Here is a 21,117-nt window from a genome sequence, read left to right as displayed (position 1 = left end):
TGCTCAAGCAGGAAATCCCCCTCTTCTCTTCCTACCATCTCCCACAGCAGGGACCCCAGCCCCACAGACACTAAGCATGCGGTATACTAGCTAATGCAGATGTGCACACATCTCCAATTTCACTGGGACAAGTATACAGAACAGTGCTGTTTGGAGCTAATCAACTTAGAGCTGTTTGGAGCCAATCAACAGGTCAGCTGGTAAGCTGTTTAAGAAGAGTTTGAAGTAATGGGGAGGCTATTGTTTTGCTGATGGGATAATAACCACTGTTATCAGCCCCCTGCTGGCTTGCTCACCTGTCAGTTTGCTGCAGACAGTATAAAGAACCAGGGAGGGACACTGAAAAGCTCCACATCATCAATGGATCCAGGCACCCTCCCCCGTTGTCTCAGAGTGCTAGCAGGGGCCTAGAGTTTGGCAACACTCCCGTCCCTTGAGCAGCAAGCAAGGAAAAGCCTAGGATGGTGTAGGCAGACCTCCCTAATAACAACATCCTGCCAGGGGATGGCCACGCCCCCCTCAGCTCAGCACCACGCAAGGGAAGGAAGGGCCACTCTAGTGCTCCCCCACCCCACCTCGGCTTCTAGCATGAGCCACTGCAGGCATGTGCCTGAATTTCCTCAGTCCCGAGAGAATATCTGTCCAGTTAGAAACCAGTTCAGCCTGGCAAGGTTAGACTAACCTGCAAAGATTGAATCAATTCAGGCTCAGGCTTTTTGAATGTCTGTCCCTAGCCACAGTGACCCCAAAAGGGAACTGTCCCCACGCTGCTCTGGGTTGTGGAACAGAGATGTTCCCTCACCCTTGTAAGACAATTTCAGTCCTGCAGAAGAACCAAGGTTAGTAGGTAGAGGCAGATCTAGAGGGGCTGGGGTGCACCCCCCTTTGCTTGTGCTACACGTGATTTCTCAGTGTAGGGTCTGCTTGAGCTCCTGATTTTATATGTCTCTGGAACCCAGAGGGAAATCACTTCGGCTGCTGCGCATTCCCTGGAGCAGGAAGGGGGAGGGAGGAAGGGAAGAGACAAACAACAGCAGTGTTCAGTCCCTACCCTCCAGAGCTACACAAAAGCAACGGTTCTAGCCATACCCTGGTCAGGTAGTGAGCTGAGAGCTCATTGCTCACAGAGTTCTTGCAGAAGCCCACAGTGACCAGGTAGTGAGTCCAGAGCTCACTGTGTCTGCATGAAACACCCAAAGTCAGGGGCCCACACCTCTCTTGCTTTGCTTCTGGATCTGCTACTGCCTGAAAGAAATCTGATCGTGTATTACAAACAATTTCTAACAGTGGAGTTGACCATGACTCCACATTAAGGGTAAACAAGGACAAATCATGGTTGGCATAGTGATGGCCAACTAAATGGTTAGAAATTGTGCTTAAGAATTACCAGTACAATTACCACACAGTATGCGTGTAAGCTATATCACCAGATATGTGACACAAGACCCCTTAGGTTTGTGTTAGTGCTATCTTTACAGAGCTGGGCCAGTAATTGTTAAAAGTGTAATACCTTGCTTTTTTAATGGAAGAGGTCAGTGACATTCATAAGGGTCAGTGACCTTCGTAAGAGAGGTCAGTGACATTCTCTCCATTTTACAGAGGGGAAACCTGAGGCACTGAGGTTAAGTGACCAAATTTAGTTGATGATTTTAAATCCTTTTTGCTGTCTAAATCATTTTTAAGTGACTGCAGTTCTGTGTGGGTTTCTGTGTACAATTATTGTGTGTACACTTTGTAGAAAGATGTTTTATACTACTTTTGTATAAGAAATCTATTTTGTACAGGATCTTCTTGTGAAAACATACATTATCTGCCCCCTATGGACTGCTTATGAATTGTTTGCTGAAAGTACTGCATTTTGGTGTGCCAGCTATTTTGATTTGATATAAAGTCAACATTGCCTACATCTGTTTTTTGGGTGAGCGAGTGTAACAGATAAACTAATGTAAAGACTACAAATTACAAACAAAGTACATTTCTGAGAACAACCTGCTGATTCCTTTTAGATTTCACTCCCAAATGCGTGAAAGTAAACTTGCTTGCTATATAGTATTTGCAGAGAATATACATTAAATGAATATAAACATAGACATTTCAAAACTTGTTAAAATTCAACCAAATATTTATATAAAATCTGCTTTATTTACCTAGCTGTAATTACATCTATATATATAAATCATGGATTTGGAAATGAAACTGAAGGTAGAGATATTGCAAGTGATTTTGGTGCAGACATCCAATAATGGTACATGCACTGTTACCGAATATCAGGATGACAGGGAGACAGCTGAAGTCAGCTTCAACCTCTAAATGACAGCATTTTACCCAAGCTGGCAAAATCTAAGACAAAGTCAAGCTGTACTGCACTGAAATTTCATTTTGACAAAGGGAATGCTTCAAGGGCATCACCTGAGCTGCATCTTAAAGCTCAAGCTGAGATGAATGGCACATTAGCACAGGGAAGTCATTGGGCAATAGTGTGTCTTAAAAGGCCCATACACAGGACTTGGAAAAGGGAACAAAAAAACAAAAAAGCATCAAATCTGGATATTATTGGTCCAGAAGAGGCATCAAATGAGATCCATTACCTCAAAGCCTGGAAGATGAGTACAACAGGCTTATAACAGACACATAAGCCAATGGCTTTTCACCAATCTGGCATGCTGCCTTAGTACATCTGCCTGGAAGGTTTGTGGCAGCCTGGGAAATCTATGCACAGGTTATGAAATCTGCTATTATGAAGCTATGTACAAGTCTATTTCAAATTGGAAAACTGCACTTGATGGAAAGGTTAATCTTTGCCTTCCTACTGTCTTTTCTATCTTGGACTACAGTTGCAAGGATTGCAATCACAGAGGTCATGGTAGAGAGTTTCTAAATGGAAACAGTCCTCTACTCAAATTTATATCCTATACAGTGCTCCATGGTCAGACCCAAGGAGAATTTGTCTTGACAAAAAATCCACCTAACCACCAAGTGCCTTCACAAAAGGAGGGTGAAATATCCATTTTTGTTACGCTTGCACGTGTCGAGGAGGTCTGTTTTATCATCATGATGCATTAAGGGCAGAAGACAAACCATAAGCTGCCTGGTAGCCCACCTGAAGACTCAAACACTAGAGAATCTTACAAAAGGGACCAGAAAACTTTACAGGGGATGGTGAGATATAGTGCATTTAGGAACTCTCTTGTTTTCTAGCTTTATATATTTTTATGCTGTATTTTTTAGTTTAAAAAAAGACATGGTGCATTCAGAAATTCTGTGCAAAGCTACCTGTGTGTCAATGGAACTATTTGCTTAAACTGAAGACATGGCTTCTGAGAAATATGAACTTTATTGATATTCTGGACAAGGGCCTGCTTAAGCTAAAGGGGTAAATCTGAGTAGCCAGTATAGGACAGTGGGATCGTGGGTTCCGGAGGGGCTGCACCCTACAACACATCTCAAGACCCCTAGACTGGGATAATTCCTAGATGTTGTTCAGACTCGCTCCAACACTAATTTGAAAGCAATCAAATGAGTAGTCAAACAAGGAACACTAGGCCTGATTAGCAAATACAAGAAAAAAAATGCAATAGAGACTGGTTTCCAACCCAAAATGCACTGAATTGTCTGAACACAGTATTATGCTACTGTGGCAAGGAACATCCAATTCTGAAAGAGCAGGAAATATATTGGCAAATGTGGGATATGAGGAAAGGCTAAGCTACATTACCTACTTACACCTCTCCCCCTCCATTGTCTATTCCTACTACATGACTTTTGATAGGATAGGCACAGATAGATGGAGAAGCAAGTACTGTGAGTGATTTGGCTTATAATAAAGAGGATTTGCTCAAACTCGTACTAGTTCTTTGGCCATATTTACTGGGTTTTGGACAAGATAAATCAAGAAGTTGGAGGTAAGGGTGGCTGTTGTGGATAAGCCTGCACTTGTGCCTTTAAGCAGCCCATGATGCTTAGTGACCATGGCTTCTAACCAAAGAAAAAGGACCTATCTGCTCAGGCCACCATAGTAGACTGAAAGAAGTAGCACTCTATTATACTTTTGTACTCTAACACATCATTGCCACCCACAATACTTATACAGTTCTGGTGATGTCTTAAACTCCCTACAGTGTCCAGCCTTTCTTCAGGGCTTACTGTGACAAAATTCCCTAGGTACTGAAAAATCAATTAAAAACTGCATAATTTTTATTCAGATCTCCAAGCAATCTATGGAGTCCTTCAAGCACTATAAAACCCCTCTCCTCCATGTTTTCTATGATAACACATAAGAGCATACCCATCGGCTAGAAGGACATTCTTCTTTGTGTTACACTACTGCCAAAGTTAATACATCATTTTGAAAAAATACAACCCTAGAATAAAAGGAATTAAACAGTCTGCCATGGGAGAAGGAAGCCAGATGGCAGAAATACACGATAAACTTTGTGGTAAAAAGCCAATGCTTTCATCTTAAGAAAGAAATTTCATCAAGCATGTTTGTCAGAGAAGTCTTAATTAGTTCCTGAAACACTTTATTAAAGGGACTCATTAATTGCAGCTCGTATCTGATAAGGTGCTAACTGTTCTGAAGCAAGGAAAATTCAACATCATAATTGCAAGAGCGAGTCAGATTTGGAGATACTCTAGTTCAGTAGCCTGGCTCTGACAGTGGCTGGTGTCACAAGTTTCACATCATGGCCACGATGGTCTTGCCTACAAAACGTTTTCTCCTGTACTCCAACATTACCAGCAGGCTCACGCCTTGACATGCGTGAAGAGTTTATGCTCCCTAAACAAACGTTATGCTATCTCATGTGACTGAATGTCTGCATTGCCCATTCATTTCTTTGGTTGGTTTCAAACCTCTTATGTCAAAAGGTAATCAAAAGCAAACACAGGATCCCAAGTGAAGACAAGTGATCAAGTTTTATAAACAGCATTATCTATTCAGTCCCATCTTGTGAAGGGAAACTCATGTTTGAGGGTTCTGGAACTGGAGCATTCAACAACTGGTTAAAGGCGGCATGGGGAATGGAGAGGCTCCAGCACCTATACCGGAGACAAAGAAACACATTCACAAGACATACAAAAGGAGCTTTAAGCTAGTTGCCAGTGAGAGAAAATTGCTGGGTAGCACCTTTGCCTACCTTTTTACAAGACCTTTGAATCCTTAGCCCATTCGTGGCATCTGGGTTGGATGGGAGAGGCAAGCATAACATGCATGTTTGTCACTCAGTTAAGAGTAGAAGTTACCTCGAAGTATGTGTTTCTCAGAACAGAAACAGGAGAATGAATCTTCCTGAAAGTCTCAGTCAACACTGCTTTGTGGGTAGCTTCCAGGTATCTGGAAGCTTTTACAGGAGATGTAATCCAGTGACCTCCTTCAAAGTGTGGTTTAAGACCAAATTATTACCGTAGTGGTGTTGTTATAGCAATATATGCAAATGACATCTCAAACCCAGTTCAAACGTGCTTAAATCTGGATTGGGAATCTTTTGCTTAGGCCAATAGTTAGTAATAGCTATCCCTGTGATGTAAAAAGTCACATAAAAAGGAAGGTAATTGCCACACTACAGTGCCAGTGAGGAAGTTACCTTGACTACAAGAAGAAACCTAAAAAGAGTCTGCAACCTTTACACAGTTAAATCATTTGTTGGCATTGAATGAGCACACTGTGCTCCCACACATGCACCCATCACAGAAGTTAAGAACATCTTTATGTTTCAAACCTATTGTTTTCCTCAGGAAAATGCAAATAAAATGGCCACCTGATCTATAAATATACAACAATGAAAAACTAGCCAGATACTTTACATACATTTTATCTTCTTCCTACATGAATCCCTCCTTCATGTTTTTTTATGCTTTTCATTATTTCTGCTACCCTTTAATCTAAAGGTTTCACTACAGCAAGTTATAACATACTGGAGTGCTAAAGATTTCATTATATTCACTCATTTGTCTTCATTTCCCCAGTGAAAGGCTTGACCCAACAGTTAGCTACATTGGGATTTATTGCCTGTTCCCATATGCTAAAACATGAATTAAATAAAATCTTTTCCTACCCTTCTTGATGCATTTTCAACTCATGTGAAACTTCCATCTGATCAAATGAAGAGAGAGTGATACTGCTGGATTTACTTCTGAATTGTAGTCCACATGCATCCTGCCTGCAGTCCAGACAAGCCTGCCATCTTAATTAATGTACTTTCTAATATACAGTTATCTACTGGCCTGTATTGCAAATAAATTTTGTTCACAGTAAACAGTTTAGCCAGAATAAAATATTAAAAGGGAAAAAAGACACTACATTTAATTTATTACATGATGTCTAGTAATTACAGAGGGACAGATCTAAACCACAGGTGTCCATTCGGTTCATATCAGTCACATGACAATTAAAATTGTCATATAATCTCTACAAATGCCATAAAAGCTTTAGTTAAAATTATTATATTTTCATCAATTAAATTACCTCTTGACAACTGGCATATACACATCCAGGGAAAAACAGGTTTCAAAGAGAAGCACTTTAACAAAAAATAACAAACACTGATGATGCTGAGAAATATTTTAAAATAATTTAAGGCACAAATCTAGTTTTTAACTCACAAAACACATGAATTCTAAAACTTCACAGGTCAAAGAAGTCAAGTCAAAGGCTGATAAAAAGCAGGGACTGTGGCTGTGAAAGACAAACCATGAGGGTTCAAATCTCTCAATAATACACAAATAGTTTCCAAGGGTACTAACAGGAGACATCTGCATAAGTACAAACAGGACAACCCTACTATTCTTGCATTCGGATTTGACTTCAGCTTACATGCATCCTTTGTTAAATAAAAGCCCTGATGAAAATGAGGAAAAGCAGCACATAAATTAGCAGCAGCTCCTGACTGTACACATGAAGCACAGCACATTACTCCCTCAGCCAGCTTTTCATTTGGGAGTACTAAAACTTAGCCACAAGAAATTAAAACGATAAACTTTTGAATGACAGAACATTGTATGCTTCAGAATCCACAGAATCAGTTGTGTACTTACAAGGTTTCTTAAACAAATTGATCATCCCTACAATTTCAGACGTAGTCAGAGAATCTCCAGACTTGATCTTCTCTGAGGAGGAAACAACAGAAGCCATGAAAATCACTGATGAGAACATTTTTTAAAAAGCTCTTAAGGACATACTATAAATTGGAAGGAAACTTTGTAAGCATGGCCCCTTGAATCAAGTTGAGCATACGCTTCCATACTTAGCTTCTATCTAATAGTCTCCTCACAGCAATAAAGTTTCCCCAAGTAAAGAAACTTCCAAATGACAATTCAAATAGTAGTTCTTAGCAGGCAAGAATAGTGGCGACTTCATGTACTGATAACAGGAGCTCCTTTGCCTGGAATTCACTTGTTATATGACTTAACCTCTCTCTGCTTTGGTTTTGCCCATCTGTAAAACAGAAACATGATACTACTTACCTTCCTTGTGAAGGTAGCAAGGTATACAACTTGCGTCATGTTTTAAAAATACAACTGCTATGTAAAAGTGTCTTCATAAAAGACAAAAGGGAAAAAAAAAAAAGTTTAAATTCACATTCCCAATTCTTACAGCAACTATTATTACCCAAGCAACTCACATAAACCCCACTGTAATTTAGCAGGAAACGCTGTGTTAGGTACCAGTGTTTTCTAAAACAGAGTTATGTTCCTACAAAGTGGAGAGGACAAGAGACTTAGACTGTACCATCTTTACTGAGAAAGTGATAACAACCGCAGCCTCTTCTGGGAAAATTGGAAAAGCTTGAATGTCCCAAAAAGGTTTTACTGTTCAGTCACATACCTTGGCTGGATCCAGCACCAATTAATTCAATGAAATTTTTCCATAGACTTCTTTAGGCTTTGAATTTGGCCCTTTTATATACTGTTATTGTAACTTCTATAGCAGAAGGTTCAAAAATCTGTGAAATCTAGTTTACTATTGTTAAAGAGAAATAACAGTAAATAACAGTAGCCTAAAATTAGGCTAATTGGTCCCATTCAGGAACCTAAATAAGTAACTTTATTTTCTAAAGTGCTGAATACCCAGCAGACCTAGTGTACCAGCACTCCCAAGTCAATTTTTTTCTACCAACTCTTCCTATATCACTGTGCAATCTTCTGTCTGGCCAATTGTTGTTGTTTTTTTAATGGATAGCTCAAGTTAGGCTTTTAAATCAATGTACTTGCCCTTTTAAATACCATATACCTTTAAGGTTAGATTTGGGCATATACATTTGAAAATCTTAGCCAAAAGACATTACCTCCTAAAGAACACTCTTTTCTTCCAAGAATAGGCTTGAGTTAGTGACACAATTGTTCATAACTCTGAAATAAAAATCTTTTCTACAACCTTTATCCTCATGAGGCTGAGTTTGTAAGAGAACAGAATGGCTACTGGATACCCTCTGGTTAGAAAGCCCAGCTTCTGTGTACAAACATACACAATTATTGAACTGAACAGAAGCTGTTTTCAACAAGTAGTGCTTTAAATAATCCATCACAGATGGCATCTTTTTGCTGCAGGTCACATTACCAATAATAAACTATTATTAAGGTAGCACCTAATGTTCTCCTCCCTGCTCGAGGGCCTCATTGTAGAAAGCACTGCAAACAGACACAGATAATCACGGCGCAAAATACAGACAGACAAATGGGATGGAGGTGACAGAGGAGGAGGAGGAAATGGCAAAGGAGATATGAAAGTAATCTCACTTTTTGCTCCCACAAAGGCATTTCACCAAAAGTCTTGCAATAGGTATAGCGAAGAGTTTCATTTAACAGTGGGTATGTTTACTTGGGGACACATGCTATTTGGTTAGTTAATCAGATTCTTGTGACATGAGAGGCCTAGTCCTGCTTCATCTTCATTTTAATGCAAGAAAGAGGTGTACCGAAATTCAGGAATGAGTCTGACAAATTATAAACTAACCAACCAACCTGAGCAGTTGCTTCCTTCTACCCTGAAAGTTAACTAACAGAACCTGATCCTCCACACTCTCTCTTAACCAGGCATTTACAAGCTGCTTCAAGCCTTGCACCACAAACAAATGCCCCTTGTAGCATCCCCTAACAGTCAGCAAACCAGGCCTACTTCAGCCTGGAGGAAACTTCTTACTGAGCTGAGGCCCCGTCATTGGTTAAATGCCGCTACACTGACTCTACTTAAAGCGTATGCACTTGTCACAGCTGGGGCAGACTGGCACAAAGAAAGATACGTTTCAAAACCCTTTTGGGATTTACAATCAAATCCAACACAAGATGTCAGATTACAAGGCTGCAACGTTACAAGTAGCTACATAGCAAGCTAAAATACATGGAGATGTGGTTTAGTTTGCAATGCAACAAACTCATTTACATTGCAAAAACCGTCCATACTGGTAAAGCAGGATGCAATTAAACTGCAAAAATGGGCAATTTTCATCATGTGTACAGGCGCCCAAATAGAGCCCCTGCAGCAATATGGTTCTGAAGTGACTGAGCTTGGAGATTCATATCCAAAAGAAATAGTGACAGTCTCCAGGTAAGAAACCAGCATTACTTAGACTGTGAACATGAAGTTACAGCTCATGGACACATCCTATTCATTATATTTTTTTCCAGTACCAGTATTATTGATTCTCACACAGCTTGCTGTCAACAATTCTCGAGCCCCTCTCAAGTACTGGATGGGCATTTAATAGTCTTCACTGGGGCACACATGACGGAAATACAGAACTCTGGGTCAACAGTGTACTGAAAACACCGCAGCCCACATCTTATTTACTTCTAGTTTGTATGCCTATAATCACCATGCTGGGAAGTGACACATTTTTTAGGAAAGATATTAATGTGTTTATCTTGGGACTAAATTTTGGAACACAAGGTTTCCTCTTATATTTTAGTTAATGGATAGAAGATGATGAAAATAGTGGAAAAAATAATGCTCTTTTGGCCAAAACTTAGATTTTTTTACTATAACAGAAGCCTTTCCATTTGATTCCATTGAAACAATATTTAGATACCAGAGAACAGAACAGACATTAGAAAGATCCCAATTATTTTTCCCTTAATAGGATGAAAATTATTCCAATTTACACCAAAAATGTCACAAAATCAAGGCCAAGAAGCTTGGTAAAATTTCCTTCTGCAAAGGATAACTAATGGGGAGACAGATTCCTAAAGGCTGAAATCAAGAATATAATAAAAATGAGTTAGACAAAATATTGCCCAGAAAAACATGATATGGTTCCAAGCACTATCCACCACAACAGTTACCGCTAATTGAAGTGGGCAGCATAATTTTTCCCTTTCTTAGCCATCTTGTAAATTACTGAATGACAAGTTGCAAAAGCTGAACAGCTTCTTTTAGACACAGGTAAAGGCAGTATATTTGAAGAGCCTCAATTGTTCCAATATTAGCGGTTAATTAAAATCCACTAGAATTTACTTTGAGCTGATTCATATATCAAAGAAGGTCACAGAACTTGAGAGTTTATGACTAGAGGCAAATTCAGGTAAGGATCAACCAATGAACTGAGTTTTAAATAATGCCAGGTTTTACTACTAAGTTTGATTTTGGAATGTTTTTAAAGAAGAATAGGAAAAGGAGATTCAAGGAAAGAAGCCAGAAAATAAAGAGTAAAAGTCTTGTTTTCTGACAAGTTTGACAGGATGGAGGGTGACTGGCCACCATCTAAAGAGATACCAAGTTTGTAATGAAAATAGAACTGTTTTATATTATTGGTAAGAAATTGGTGGGTGAGAGAGAGAGAGAGAGAACGTGCACAAACACCCATGAACAAACTTCCAAAGTTCAGTTTAGATAAGCCACTTCAGCATGTTAGCTAAAATACTGAGAACTACAAAGGAGTTATTCCTAAACTTGAGACACTCCCCGAAAATGATCTGGAAGGTTATTGGATATGGACCACCCCATCACATACTACTTGCTATGTCAGGGACAGAGGGGACATGGACACACACAGATTTTCCCCATCCTTTGCAGTTATATGGGTCAGCTTCCTGTCTGCAGACCCAAAGGAGGGTGCTCTGTGGGTCAAGGTGGCAATGCTGGAAGAAGCCAAGTGACAATAAGCGGGTTAGAACAAGGACTGAGCAGACAAGCTAAGAGAGATGCCCCCTCTTCCTCCTACTCCCTAAGCACCAAGATTCACTGGAAGAAAAAAAAAAAACCCCAAACACCCGGCTGAAAACTGTATTTATGTATCTTTCCCATCAGTAAGTAGGGGGAGGATGCTGCTACAGTGGAGTACATTTCAGAAACTGAACAAGGGGAATATGTTGACATGGAGAGCTTCCAACAGTCCTGTGAGATTTGTTAGGTTGCTGGGTGGACTTTCTGTGGGACAGTTTGTGGTACTAATGCTAAGCATGTTCATCCTTGAGGTGAGTTTTTATGTCAGGCATCCAGGTAAAAGTTCTACATTCAGACCTGGTGCTAATGGAAGTGGCACCAACACTGGTCAGGCCACAGCTGGAGTACTGCATCCAGTTCTGGGCGCCGCACTTCAGGAGGGATGTGGACAGCATCGAGAGGGTCCAGAGGAGGGCCACTCACATGATCCAGGGACAGCAGGGCAGACCCTATGAGGAGAGGCTATGGGACCTGAACCTGTTCAGCCTCCACAAGAGAAGGCTGAGAGGGGACCTGGTGGCCATCTGTAAACTTACTAGGGGGACAAGCAGGGAATGGGAGAGACCCTGTTCCCCGAAGCACCTCTCAGAGTAACAAGGAATAATGGCCATAAGTTGTTAGAAAGTAGGTTCAGACTAGACATTAAAAGGCACTACTTCACAATCTAGCTGCCTGATTGCGAAGTAGTGCCTTCCAAGGGAAGTGGTCCCTTGGGATCTTTAGGAGGAGGCTTGACAGTTACCTAGCTGGGGTCATTTGGGTCCAGTTCTCTCTCCTGCCAGGGCAGGAGGTCAGACTAGAAGATCTGCAAGGTCCCTTCTGACCCTACATCTATGAATCTATGAAAATCTCAAATGGTATCAAAAACTCAACCTTTGGAAACTTGGCTGTGCTAGTAGTACTGACACCAGAATGAAATTCATGCTCCGTTTCAAAACTAAACAGAAAAATAACCTGATTCCAATCACATGGAAGTTGCTCCAGGCAGAGTTTCTCCAGAGACAACAAACTTTCCTGCAGTTTAACTGTTCACAGTGACCAGGAGAAGCAGAGGTATAGGGAAAGGCTCCTGTGCCTTCCAGAGACCAGCAGCACCCCAACCTGGAAAAGGTGCATGCGGGGGGAGGGTGCAGCTGCTCCTGCCCCTCTGTAGACAGGTGCTGAAGCAGGAGGCTTTGAGGTGCTTCTTCCTTCACTCAGCTCCTGGGCATATGGAGCAGTGCCAACCCTTGCCGGCTTCTCACTCCCGCGTCACTGGGGCTTTGCCCTACTGCTTCAGTCCCTGGGGAACAGGAGAACTGGTGCAGCCCACACTTTCTCCAAATGGGGATTGCTCCAGTCTCAGGAAGGTGCTAGGTAAAGGAGAGGTTAGAGACTAGATATCAGTATTGCTCCTCCTCCTGGAGTCAAGTCTAATGGAAATTTTCCACCACTAGAAATGAATGCTTTGTACATGGCCCAAGTTAGTCAAGTGTTCTAACCTATACAGAATCAATGGAAAATATTTAATTCAGTAAAGCAAACTGACAAACAAACTGACCAAACAAACACAAAGCTATTGGAGACCAGACAAAATCATTTCATTAGAAGCCAAGAGATGTCACTACTGATACAGAAGATAGGATTTGCTGTCTAGATGGGATGTGTTGCATGGGAATTACAATGAGGCAACAAGAGGGATGCTGCTCAAACAACAGAATTCTAGTGTCTCCTTTCTTCTTTGCCTTTTAATATTATTAGTTAGGTTTGCTTTGGGCACTACTGTAAAAAATAAGTGACCTGAGGACTTAATAATGGTATAGAGAGCCATCTAGCTCCAAGATCTCAAGCCAAATCTAACCCATTTGGTAGTGACCAGAAGCTATACCTTTCATTGGCTGCTCAGTGGTGATGCACACGAACTGAATTTGGTGATCTCAGTCTAATTTATAGTGGGTAGACATCCACATTACAAAATTCCCAGATACAAACAGTATTAAATGTCAGCTGCTTTGATAACATCAGTAGAGTGACCAAGGACTGAAAGAGTGTAGAGGATGAACTAAGCCCTCTCACTCCACTAGCTTTGTTCTTCTAGTCACAGGTTTGTACTGTGGGTACAACATGGAAAAATGTAGTGCAGTCATCTGTGCCATGTCTGTTATATGACTATGCAGAAGACTTCAACTGCCAGGGCTGTCAGTATGACACCTTTCAGGAGTATCATAGAAAGACAAAAGGTGGCTTTTTGAAGGCGCTTGCCAGTGGGAATAATAGTCTTTACTGTTAATTATCATTCTTGTAATTCATAACCAATCTACTTATTATGGATATTTTAAACAAATGAGACCTGGCATCTGTATTTTCTTCTCTCATCAAAACACAAACCCTTTCTTTAATTCTCCACCCCTATCGTTCAACTCAGATCCACTACATTTCTATCAGGTAGGTTTCATTAACCAACTTAATTTGCCATGATTTTGATATTTTTTAACTTTGAGAGACAACCAGAAAAACAGAAATCTAAACATTACAATAATTGATAGTGTAAAGCTGAAACAGCACTGCAGAAGGAAAAAGGAATTGAATATAAGGAAGCCACATCAAACCACAGCATACCGTGAAGTTATTCTCTCCTGAATAATTTCATGTTCATACACTGCAGTAATCATCACAGCAAAAAAAATCACACCATTTGCAATTTTAAAGAGACAGAAGCATTTCTAATCATTCTATAAATAAAAAAAATAAATTGGATTGGATCTCTTAGCTTCTTACTGGTTTTGCAGTCAAATGCATAGAATTTAAGAGGGAGATTACAGTGAGGTTGACCTATCATATTTCCTCAAGTTGAAAGGCTGGACATCCCAGTTTCAGGATGCAGTCCCTAGGTAGTGGGGTGTTTCAGTATTTTGATCCTGGTTTAAATACATCTTTCAGGCAACTAAGTAAGTACTCTGTCTCTGATCATCTCGTGCTGAGAGCACAAAAAAGTTTCCCCTTACTAGGATGAGTAGTTCTTCCAGTCCTCTCTTTCCATCTGTTTGAAGCCTCATCTCCTTTTAGTGAGGAGTAGAAATATCAGCTTCTACTGAACAGCCAAGACATTCAAACAAGAAATACCATCCTGTTGGCAATGAGAGTTTTGCTGAGATGGTGGAGGAAGAGATGTAAACAAAATCAATGAGGAAGAAAGGAAAGGGAGGAAGAGAAAACTGGAGGGGTTTGACACAGTATTAAACAGAAATGGAACTTAACAGGGTAGATAATGTCTACTGAGGCCAAAAGTGGTTATAATAAAACTACTTTTTAAATTAAGGTAGCTGGTGCAGAAGCAGGTAACAAAAGAGAGCAAATCATGTCAGAACCTCTCAAAGACAGAGCTGTCTACTTAGCTGAGGCATGACTGAGTTTCCTAAAAGAGAGTTGGTATCCAAGCACTAAGTGCAATTAGTGACTCACCCATTTGGGGACAGCAGGCAAACTGATGAAGAATGAAGAGCTGACAAGCCAAATGGAAAGGGAAGGAAAGATAAGAGAGGAAGATGAGCTAAGGGAGTTGACACAATTAAATAAGAGTGGATCTTGAATATAGATTAAAAGCACTGATTCATCCATTCTGGGACTTTCATAGATGAGGTCATGAAGTTTAGCAAGAAACTGGCAACTTACAATAACCATAGCTAATATGAGGATATTCATAGATGCTAGGGTCAGAAGGGACCTCAACAGATCATTGAGTCCAACCCACTGTGTAGGCAGGAAAGAGTACTGGGGTCATATGACCCCAGCCAGATGCCTATCCAGCCTTCTCTTAAAGACCCCCAAGGTAGGGGAGAGCACCACCTTCCTTGGAAGGTATATTATAACAGGACACTTCCAGGTTTGTGCCCCCTTGCTCCCACTTTGTCACTGCTCCCCACATTACTCTGGCTGCAATAGCAGCCAAGAGCTCCAGGCTCCCCTTTCCTCCTCTGGTTTTCAGGTCCTGCCCTGACCCCCGGGGAGCATTGAGCAATACAGCCTGCATTGGCATGGTCACCCATGGCCCAGTGTGTCTATGTAGCACAATTCAATAGCCTCCAGTTAAGGAATTGAGGATGAAGCCAGGCTGCCCATGGTTTGCACTGGTGCAGTTTGCATGCATGCAGCCCCTGACTGCAGATGCTGGACAGTCCTATTTTATAGCACATCAGCTGTTCAACAGCAGCTGAATGCATGCACATACTTACACCTCCAGTAAATAAAAGTCAATCCATGGTAGCTTACTCCTCTGTTCCTCTACGCACAGACTCCCATGGACTAGTTTGTACTTGGGTAGTTACTGCAGCAGCTTCAATGTGCTGCACCCTTTTCCCTCCCAGTAACTTGTTCATGTGTCCTTGCTCTTAGTCTTAGTTATCTATAGCCAATGCTCTTCATGCCCATTTGCAGGATAAGAGGCACCTGAGATCTTTAGGAAACTTCTTACCTTTGTTATAAATGAAGTGAGGTTATTAAATGATTTCTGAAAAAATTAAATTATTTTCAAATAATTTCCCTAAAAGTAGCTTTAGTTTTCAGACATTTCACCTTCAATCCTTTACCATTTTCTTACTTATTAAACATGTACAGACATTATGAATACTACATGATTTTTCCACACAAACTAAAACATGACATTTGATCTTAAGCAAGACGTCAACAGTTTTGGATGAATGACTTTCATATGCTATTGTGACTGTAAGTTATATCTTTTCAAGTGCACTCTCTAACTCACCATTTCTAAACTGTTAGGCTGTATTTCCTTAGGGAGGTACTGATAAGCTCAAGGACAAGTGAGGATAGTGCTAGGGAAAGGAATAAAATGTTTTTCAGTCTCTTGTCTAATCATTTTCAGTAATGACTCATGAAAAACAAAGCAACATACTGAGTACCTAATATTTAGATATGACTCAGTATGAACAGAATTGTGTGCAAGGAAGCCATCAAGGCCTCAGTCCAGTGAAGCATTGTCTTAACTTTAAGCCTATGATTAACTCAATTGAATTCAGCCTGTGTTCAAGTGCTTTGCTGAAATAAAACCCTAAAAAATTATTTTCCATATGTTCTAGTTTTCTGAAATCTCCTGGGATGAAGTCTAGGAAATATGGGTCAATCCTTCAGGTAACTCTCAGAGGAAGCTAGGAGAGGATACCATAGAAATGTAGGATTGAACCTCTAGAGATCATCTAATCTAACCCTCCCCCCCTCCCCCCCCCAATCACTAGAGCAGGATAAATTATACCTGGGCCAGTGGTGCTCAACCCTTTTGGCCATTGGGGTGGCCAGACTGTTTGTGGGCCAGATCCAAGTGATGGTCCCAATCCAGCATGGGGCATTCGCAGCACGGCCCCATCCAGCCCCACAGAAAGGGCCAGGGGGCATCCTGGCTCCAGCCTGACCCTGTGGAGATAGGGAGGAGGCCTGGCCCAGTTCCAACCTGGTCCTGCAGGGGGATGGGACATAGCCCAGCCCCAACCTAGCCCCATGGGAGAAAGGGGTGTGGCCTAGCCCCAACCCAGCCCCAGGCAGGGTTTATGAATTTGGTGGTGGAGAAGGGTGGCCATATTTATTACCACTGCTCCATTGCCACCACATTTCCCAATTTGTGGGGAGCCCCATAGGCCAGATACTATGGCTCCATGGGCTGCACTTGGCCCATGGCCCGGAAGTTGGGCACCCCTCTATGAGACAGTTGGATATACAATGTGAAGAAAAGCTTGTCTTGAAAACTGTCAGAAATACCTTGAAAAAAAATGACCCTGCATTGGAAGAAGTGTCAAACAAAATTACTTAATTTAGTATTGCTTCTCCATCTTCAATCGTCTTGGTGCGCTGTGACCAGTGGGGTTCCACAAGGCTCTGTCCTAGGGCCTATACTGTTTAACATCAACATCAGTGATGTGGACATTGGTGTCAGAAGTGGGCTGGCCAAGTTCACCAACAACACCCAACTCTGGGGTAAAGCATCCACACCTGAGGACAGGAGGGTGATCCAGGTGGATCTGAACAGACTCACGAAATAGGCGGACGAGAACCGAAAAATGCAAGGTTCTCCACATTGGGAGGAAAAACCTGCACCATGCTTAGAGGCTCGGTAGTGCTACACTGGTTAACACTACAGATGAAAGGGACTTGGGGGTCATGATTGACCACAAGATGAACATGAGCCTTCAATGTGATGCTGCGGCTAGTAAAGCGAGCAAAACGCTGGCTTGCATCCATAGATGCTTCTCAAGCAAATCCCGGGATGTCATTCTCCCCTTGTACTCGGCCTTGGTGAGGCCGCAGCTGGAGTACTGCGTCCAGTTTTGGGCTCCACAATTCAAAAAGGAGGTGGAGAAGCTTTAGAGAGTGCAGAGGAGAGCCGCACGCATGATCAGAGGTCAGGAAAACAGACCTTATGATGAGACACAGAGCAATGGGGCTATTCAGCCTGGAAAAGTGCAGGCTTAGGGGTGATCTGGTGGCCACCTATAAATTTATCAGGGGTGCTCATCAGGATCTGGGGGAACGTCTGTTCACCAGAGCTCCCCAAGGGATGACAAAATCAAATGGTCACAAACTCCACTCTGACCGATTCAGGCTGAACATAAGAAAGAACTTCTTCACTGCTCGAGCGCCCAAGGTTTGGAACAGACTGCCACTGGAGGCGGTTCAAGCACCCACTTTGAATGTCTTCAAGACACATTTGGATGCTTATCTTGCTGGGATCCTATGATCCCTGATGACTTCCTGACCCTGGGGCAGGGGGCTAGACTTGATGATCCTCCAGGGTCCCTTGCAGCCGAAATGTCTATGAAATCTATGAAATTTTTAGATTTCTTTGATTTGTGTGATGCTAGAACCAAGCTGAAGACTATAAAAGCCTGATACAGAGACCTGAAATAACAAGATGAAAAGCTCTAAAAAAGAAATGGGAGCAAAACTTGGTCAACACTGCTTTCTTACCCAGTCTTTCGCCAAGTAATATACCAATGACTTCTACCTGAGAAAAGGCAGTACTATTTGGCACACTGAAATTAAGGAGCAACTGTTCGGGGAAAACAGTGGTTTACAGTTCCAATACAAGTAGCCAAAACTTGCTAGCCCATGCTGCAGCTCGTCAGGAGACCAATCTGTGGTAAAGAAAGAAAGCCCCCAAATCCTACAGTCTTTCAGTCAGGGCATGAGTAGATCATTTTGCCTGCCTACACTGCATAATTCATGGAAGAAAGAAGCTCTATATGCAACCAAATGGAAAGGAAAATGGATTCTGTCTCTTTAATTTGCAATTTAAAAAAATCCAGTTTATTTTTACAGTACCTGAATCATCAGTACACAGTACCTCAGACTGAACAGTCTGCTTAGTGTCTCTTTCATCTGTAGCCATAGTTTTGTCAATTTTACTGAAATAAAAAGTACAGCATAGCAGTTTTAAATAACCACTAAATTTATGTAAATCAGAAATATGTAGTCAGTCTCTGCTTATTTTATCACTGTACTGAAATGTATTACGTTTTAGCATTATTTGGATACATTTACACAGTAGAAGAATGCAATAAAAATACATGATCTAGGCAGACCATTACATCCTTAATACAACAGTATTATAACTGCATTTTATAACATAATTAGTACAATTTCAGCAATTTATACTTCCATCAAGTTATGGGCCCCTGCATAGAAGGGAATCTTTATTTCATTCAGTGTTTTTATATGGAAATTTCACCGCAATGAAATATTGTAAATTAAAGTGTTTACTTTATTGATATGTTTCCATCATCCCTAATAGAAAGAATTCCTAGAACTGCAGCTATTTTTGCAGTGTGTGTCAAATTTTTACTTAACTTAGTTCAAGCAAAGTACATTTTTTTTTCATCCTGACAGGGCTTGGCCCCATGCAGAGCACTGCAAGGGCTACTGAAGGCCATATCCAATAAACTGGTGGGTGCCCACCTGGGGGCCAGAACCAATCACTTGGCAGCCTGGATCTGGCCCGCAAGCCATATTTTGCCCACTCCAGCTATAGAGAAAACTTCTATGAAAGAGTCTCATCGCTCCCTTCCTGGACATTTCCCAGCAAGGCTTCTGGTATTTCAGGAGCAGCCGCAGTACACTATCAGGTCTATTCATGGCTCTCTCTCCTTTTCTTGCCAGTATGAAACATACCTTACAGAAGAGTGTACACTGTATTTACTTACCGAAGAGTGCACGCTGTATAGGAACAGCAGCTATATTAACACACCACAAGAATCAGAATATTACAGAGGAGACTTCTATAGATGACATGTTTTTTTCAATTATTCAGATTTTGAATTCTGCCAGGTGATAAAGAACTACTCTAACAGGTTCAGTAACAAAAAGAGAAACATTGCTACCTACATTATTTAAGGATACTATTCATGCAGGTGGAGTACTTTCCAGACCAGCAAGATAGTCATTAATGGATTATGAGATTTGTCCCTCTATAAACCTAGTTTCCAAGTCATATTTAAAAAGGTCTCTCACTGCTGTCATAGGGAGAGTCTGCCCATAGTTTGAATATTTATTATCATGCATTTAGTTTTATCTTCCAGAATTGTATTTTCTTTTCTTTCTGTGGATATTCATTTGTTTTACATCATGACACTGAATGACAGGACTGGCACATGCTACAGTACAAAATAGTACTTCTATTGGATACTACATTTGTACAAGTAACACCTTTCAAGACCTCATGATGGAAAGCATTATCACTCTGCAGGGAAAGTTCAGTGCTTGCTCCTACTCAAGTAACACAGTTGGACTAGGGCCAACTCAGCTTCGCCTGTCACAAGCACAGTACTTTATGGAATTTCAAGGGCATCACATGCAGCAGTGAATATTGCTTGGGACAAAATTTTCCAAATTTTAGCACTTAAAAAAAGAAAACTTGCACACAGATGGCACATTTGCACCTGGAAATTAATTGCGAGTGAACCATTGGCATCTACCTTTAAATTATGCATAGGTATATTCCAAGTACTTTTGCCTGCTTGCTTGCATGCCTGTATATATCTTTTGCAGATTAATATATTCAAAACACTCCAGGTAACATGATGTTTCGCTGGTGCACTGGCACCATACACTAAAGGCCAGATTTTATTCCATCTATTAGATGCATAGGTGCATTTAGGTGCCTATATGCAATCCTAATTTATTCTGTTCTGAAAAACTGTTAATATAAAAGATGGGTAGGTTGGTCCTCCTCCTGTTCATTTTCTTGTGACCTAGTGGTAAAGCATGATATATTTGTCCACTTAGTTGCCTCATAGATGGAGTAGGATCTGGCCTAAGTAACCTACTGAATATTAGCAGTTCAGAGTCTTAAGAAGTAGAAGCCTTAGGCCAAAATAATGCACAGAGATCACAATACTGCTGATCAAGTAAAAGGATGATATAGCCTACTTGATTTTTAGAAAACCACTGAATAAGGAAAGAAAAGACATTTGATGGTTACAGGATATACTCATGGATTTGTATGCAGAATTCCCTCTGCAGTCCTTTGAAAATATACCTCACAGTGGTGTGAAATTATTTGGAGGGATAAAGCAAAATGAATCATCAATACAGATACAAGATACGCAGCTGTTACATAGGTCAAGGAGAACAGGTATTGCATCCTAATGAGTTCTGATTTACATATTGATTCCTTTTCTTTTTATAATAAATTTTGTGAGGAATTGTCCATAACTGCCATGCAGGAATTTATGGACCTAACTTTCCAATTCAGGAAACCATTTAATTGTGTAGTTAAAATTAACCACATGCTTGTGTGCTTTCCTGAACTGAATCCCATAGACTGGGATGTATTATTCCTAAGCTATCATAGGCAGGTGACTGTCCAACCTCTTCTTTAAACCTCCAATGAAGGGGAGTTAACAACTTCCCTAAATAGGTTGTTCCACTTTTGCCCACTGTTCTTACAGTTAGGAATATTTTTGTTTCCCCATGAGATTTAA

The 21,117-nt window shown here is 41.0% G+C and overlaps 1 protein-coding gene across 4 annotated transcripts in view; it reads right to left on the bottom strand.

Annotated features, from left to right (window-relative positions):
- The window catches only part of CRACD (capping protein inhibiting regulator of actin dynamics), a 223,293-nt gene that overhangs the window by 103,076 nt on the left and 99,100 nt on the right, over nucleotides 1-21,117 (bottom strand). For 3 of the 4 annotated variants that reach the window (XM_090035961.1, XM_090035959.1, XM_090035960.1), the window contains one exon: nucleotides 7,033-7,104. The exons of the other annotated variant lie outside the window; for it this stretch is intronic. In XM_090035961.1, the coding sequence (XP_089892087.1) occupies nucleotides 7,033-7,057 (25 nt within the window). In that variant the 5' untranslated portion in view covers nucleotides 7,058-7,104. The remainder of the gene's footprint in view (nucleotides 1-7,032; nucleotides 7,105-21,117) is intronic. 4 annotated transcript variants of the gene reach the window in all.

Source organism: Crocodylus siamensis, chromosome 2 (assembly GCF_052110815.1).
Source record: "Crocodylus siamensis isolate JL-2025a chromosome 2, ASM5211081v1, whole genome shotgun sequence".
In the NCBI taxonomy this organism is placed as follows: Eukaryota; Metazoa; Chordata; order Crocodylia; family Crocodylidae; genus Crocodylus; species Crocodylus siamensis.
The sequence above is the reverse complement of the archived record's forward strand: the minus strand, read 5'-3'. Positions and strand labels throughout refer to the sequence as shown.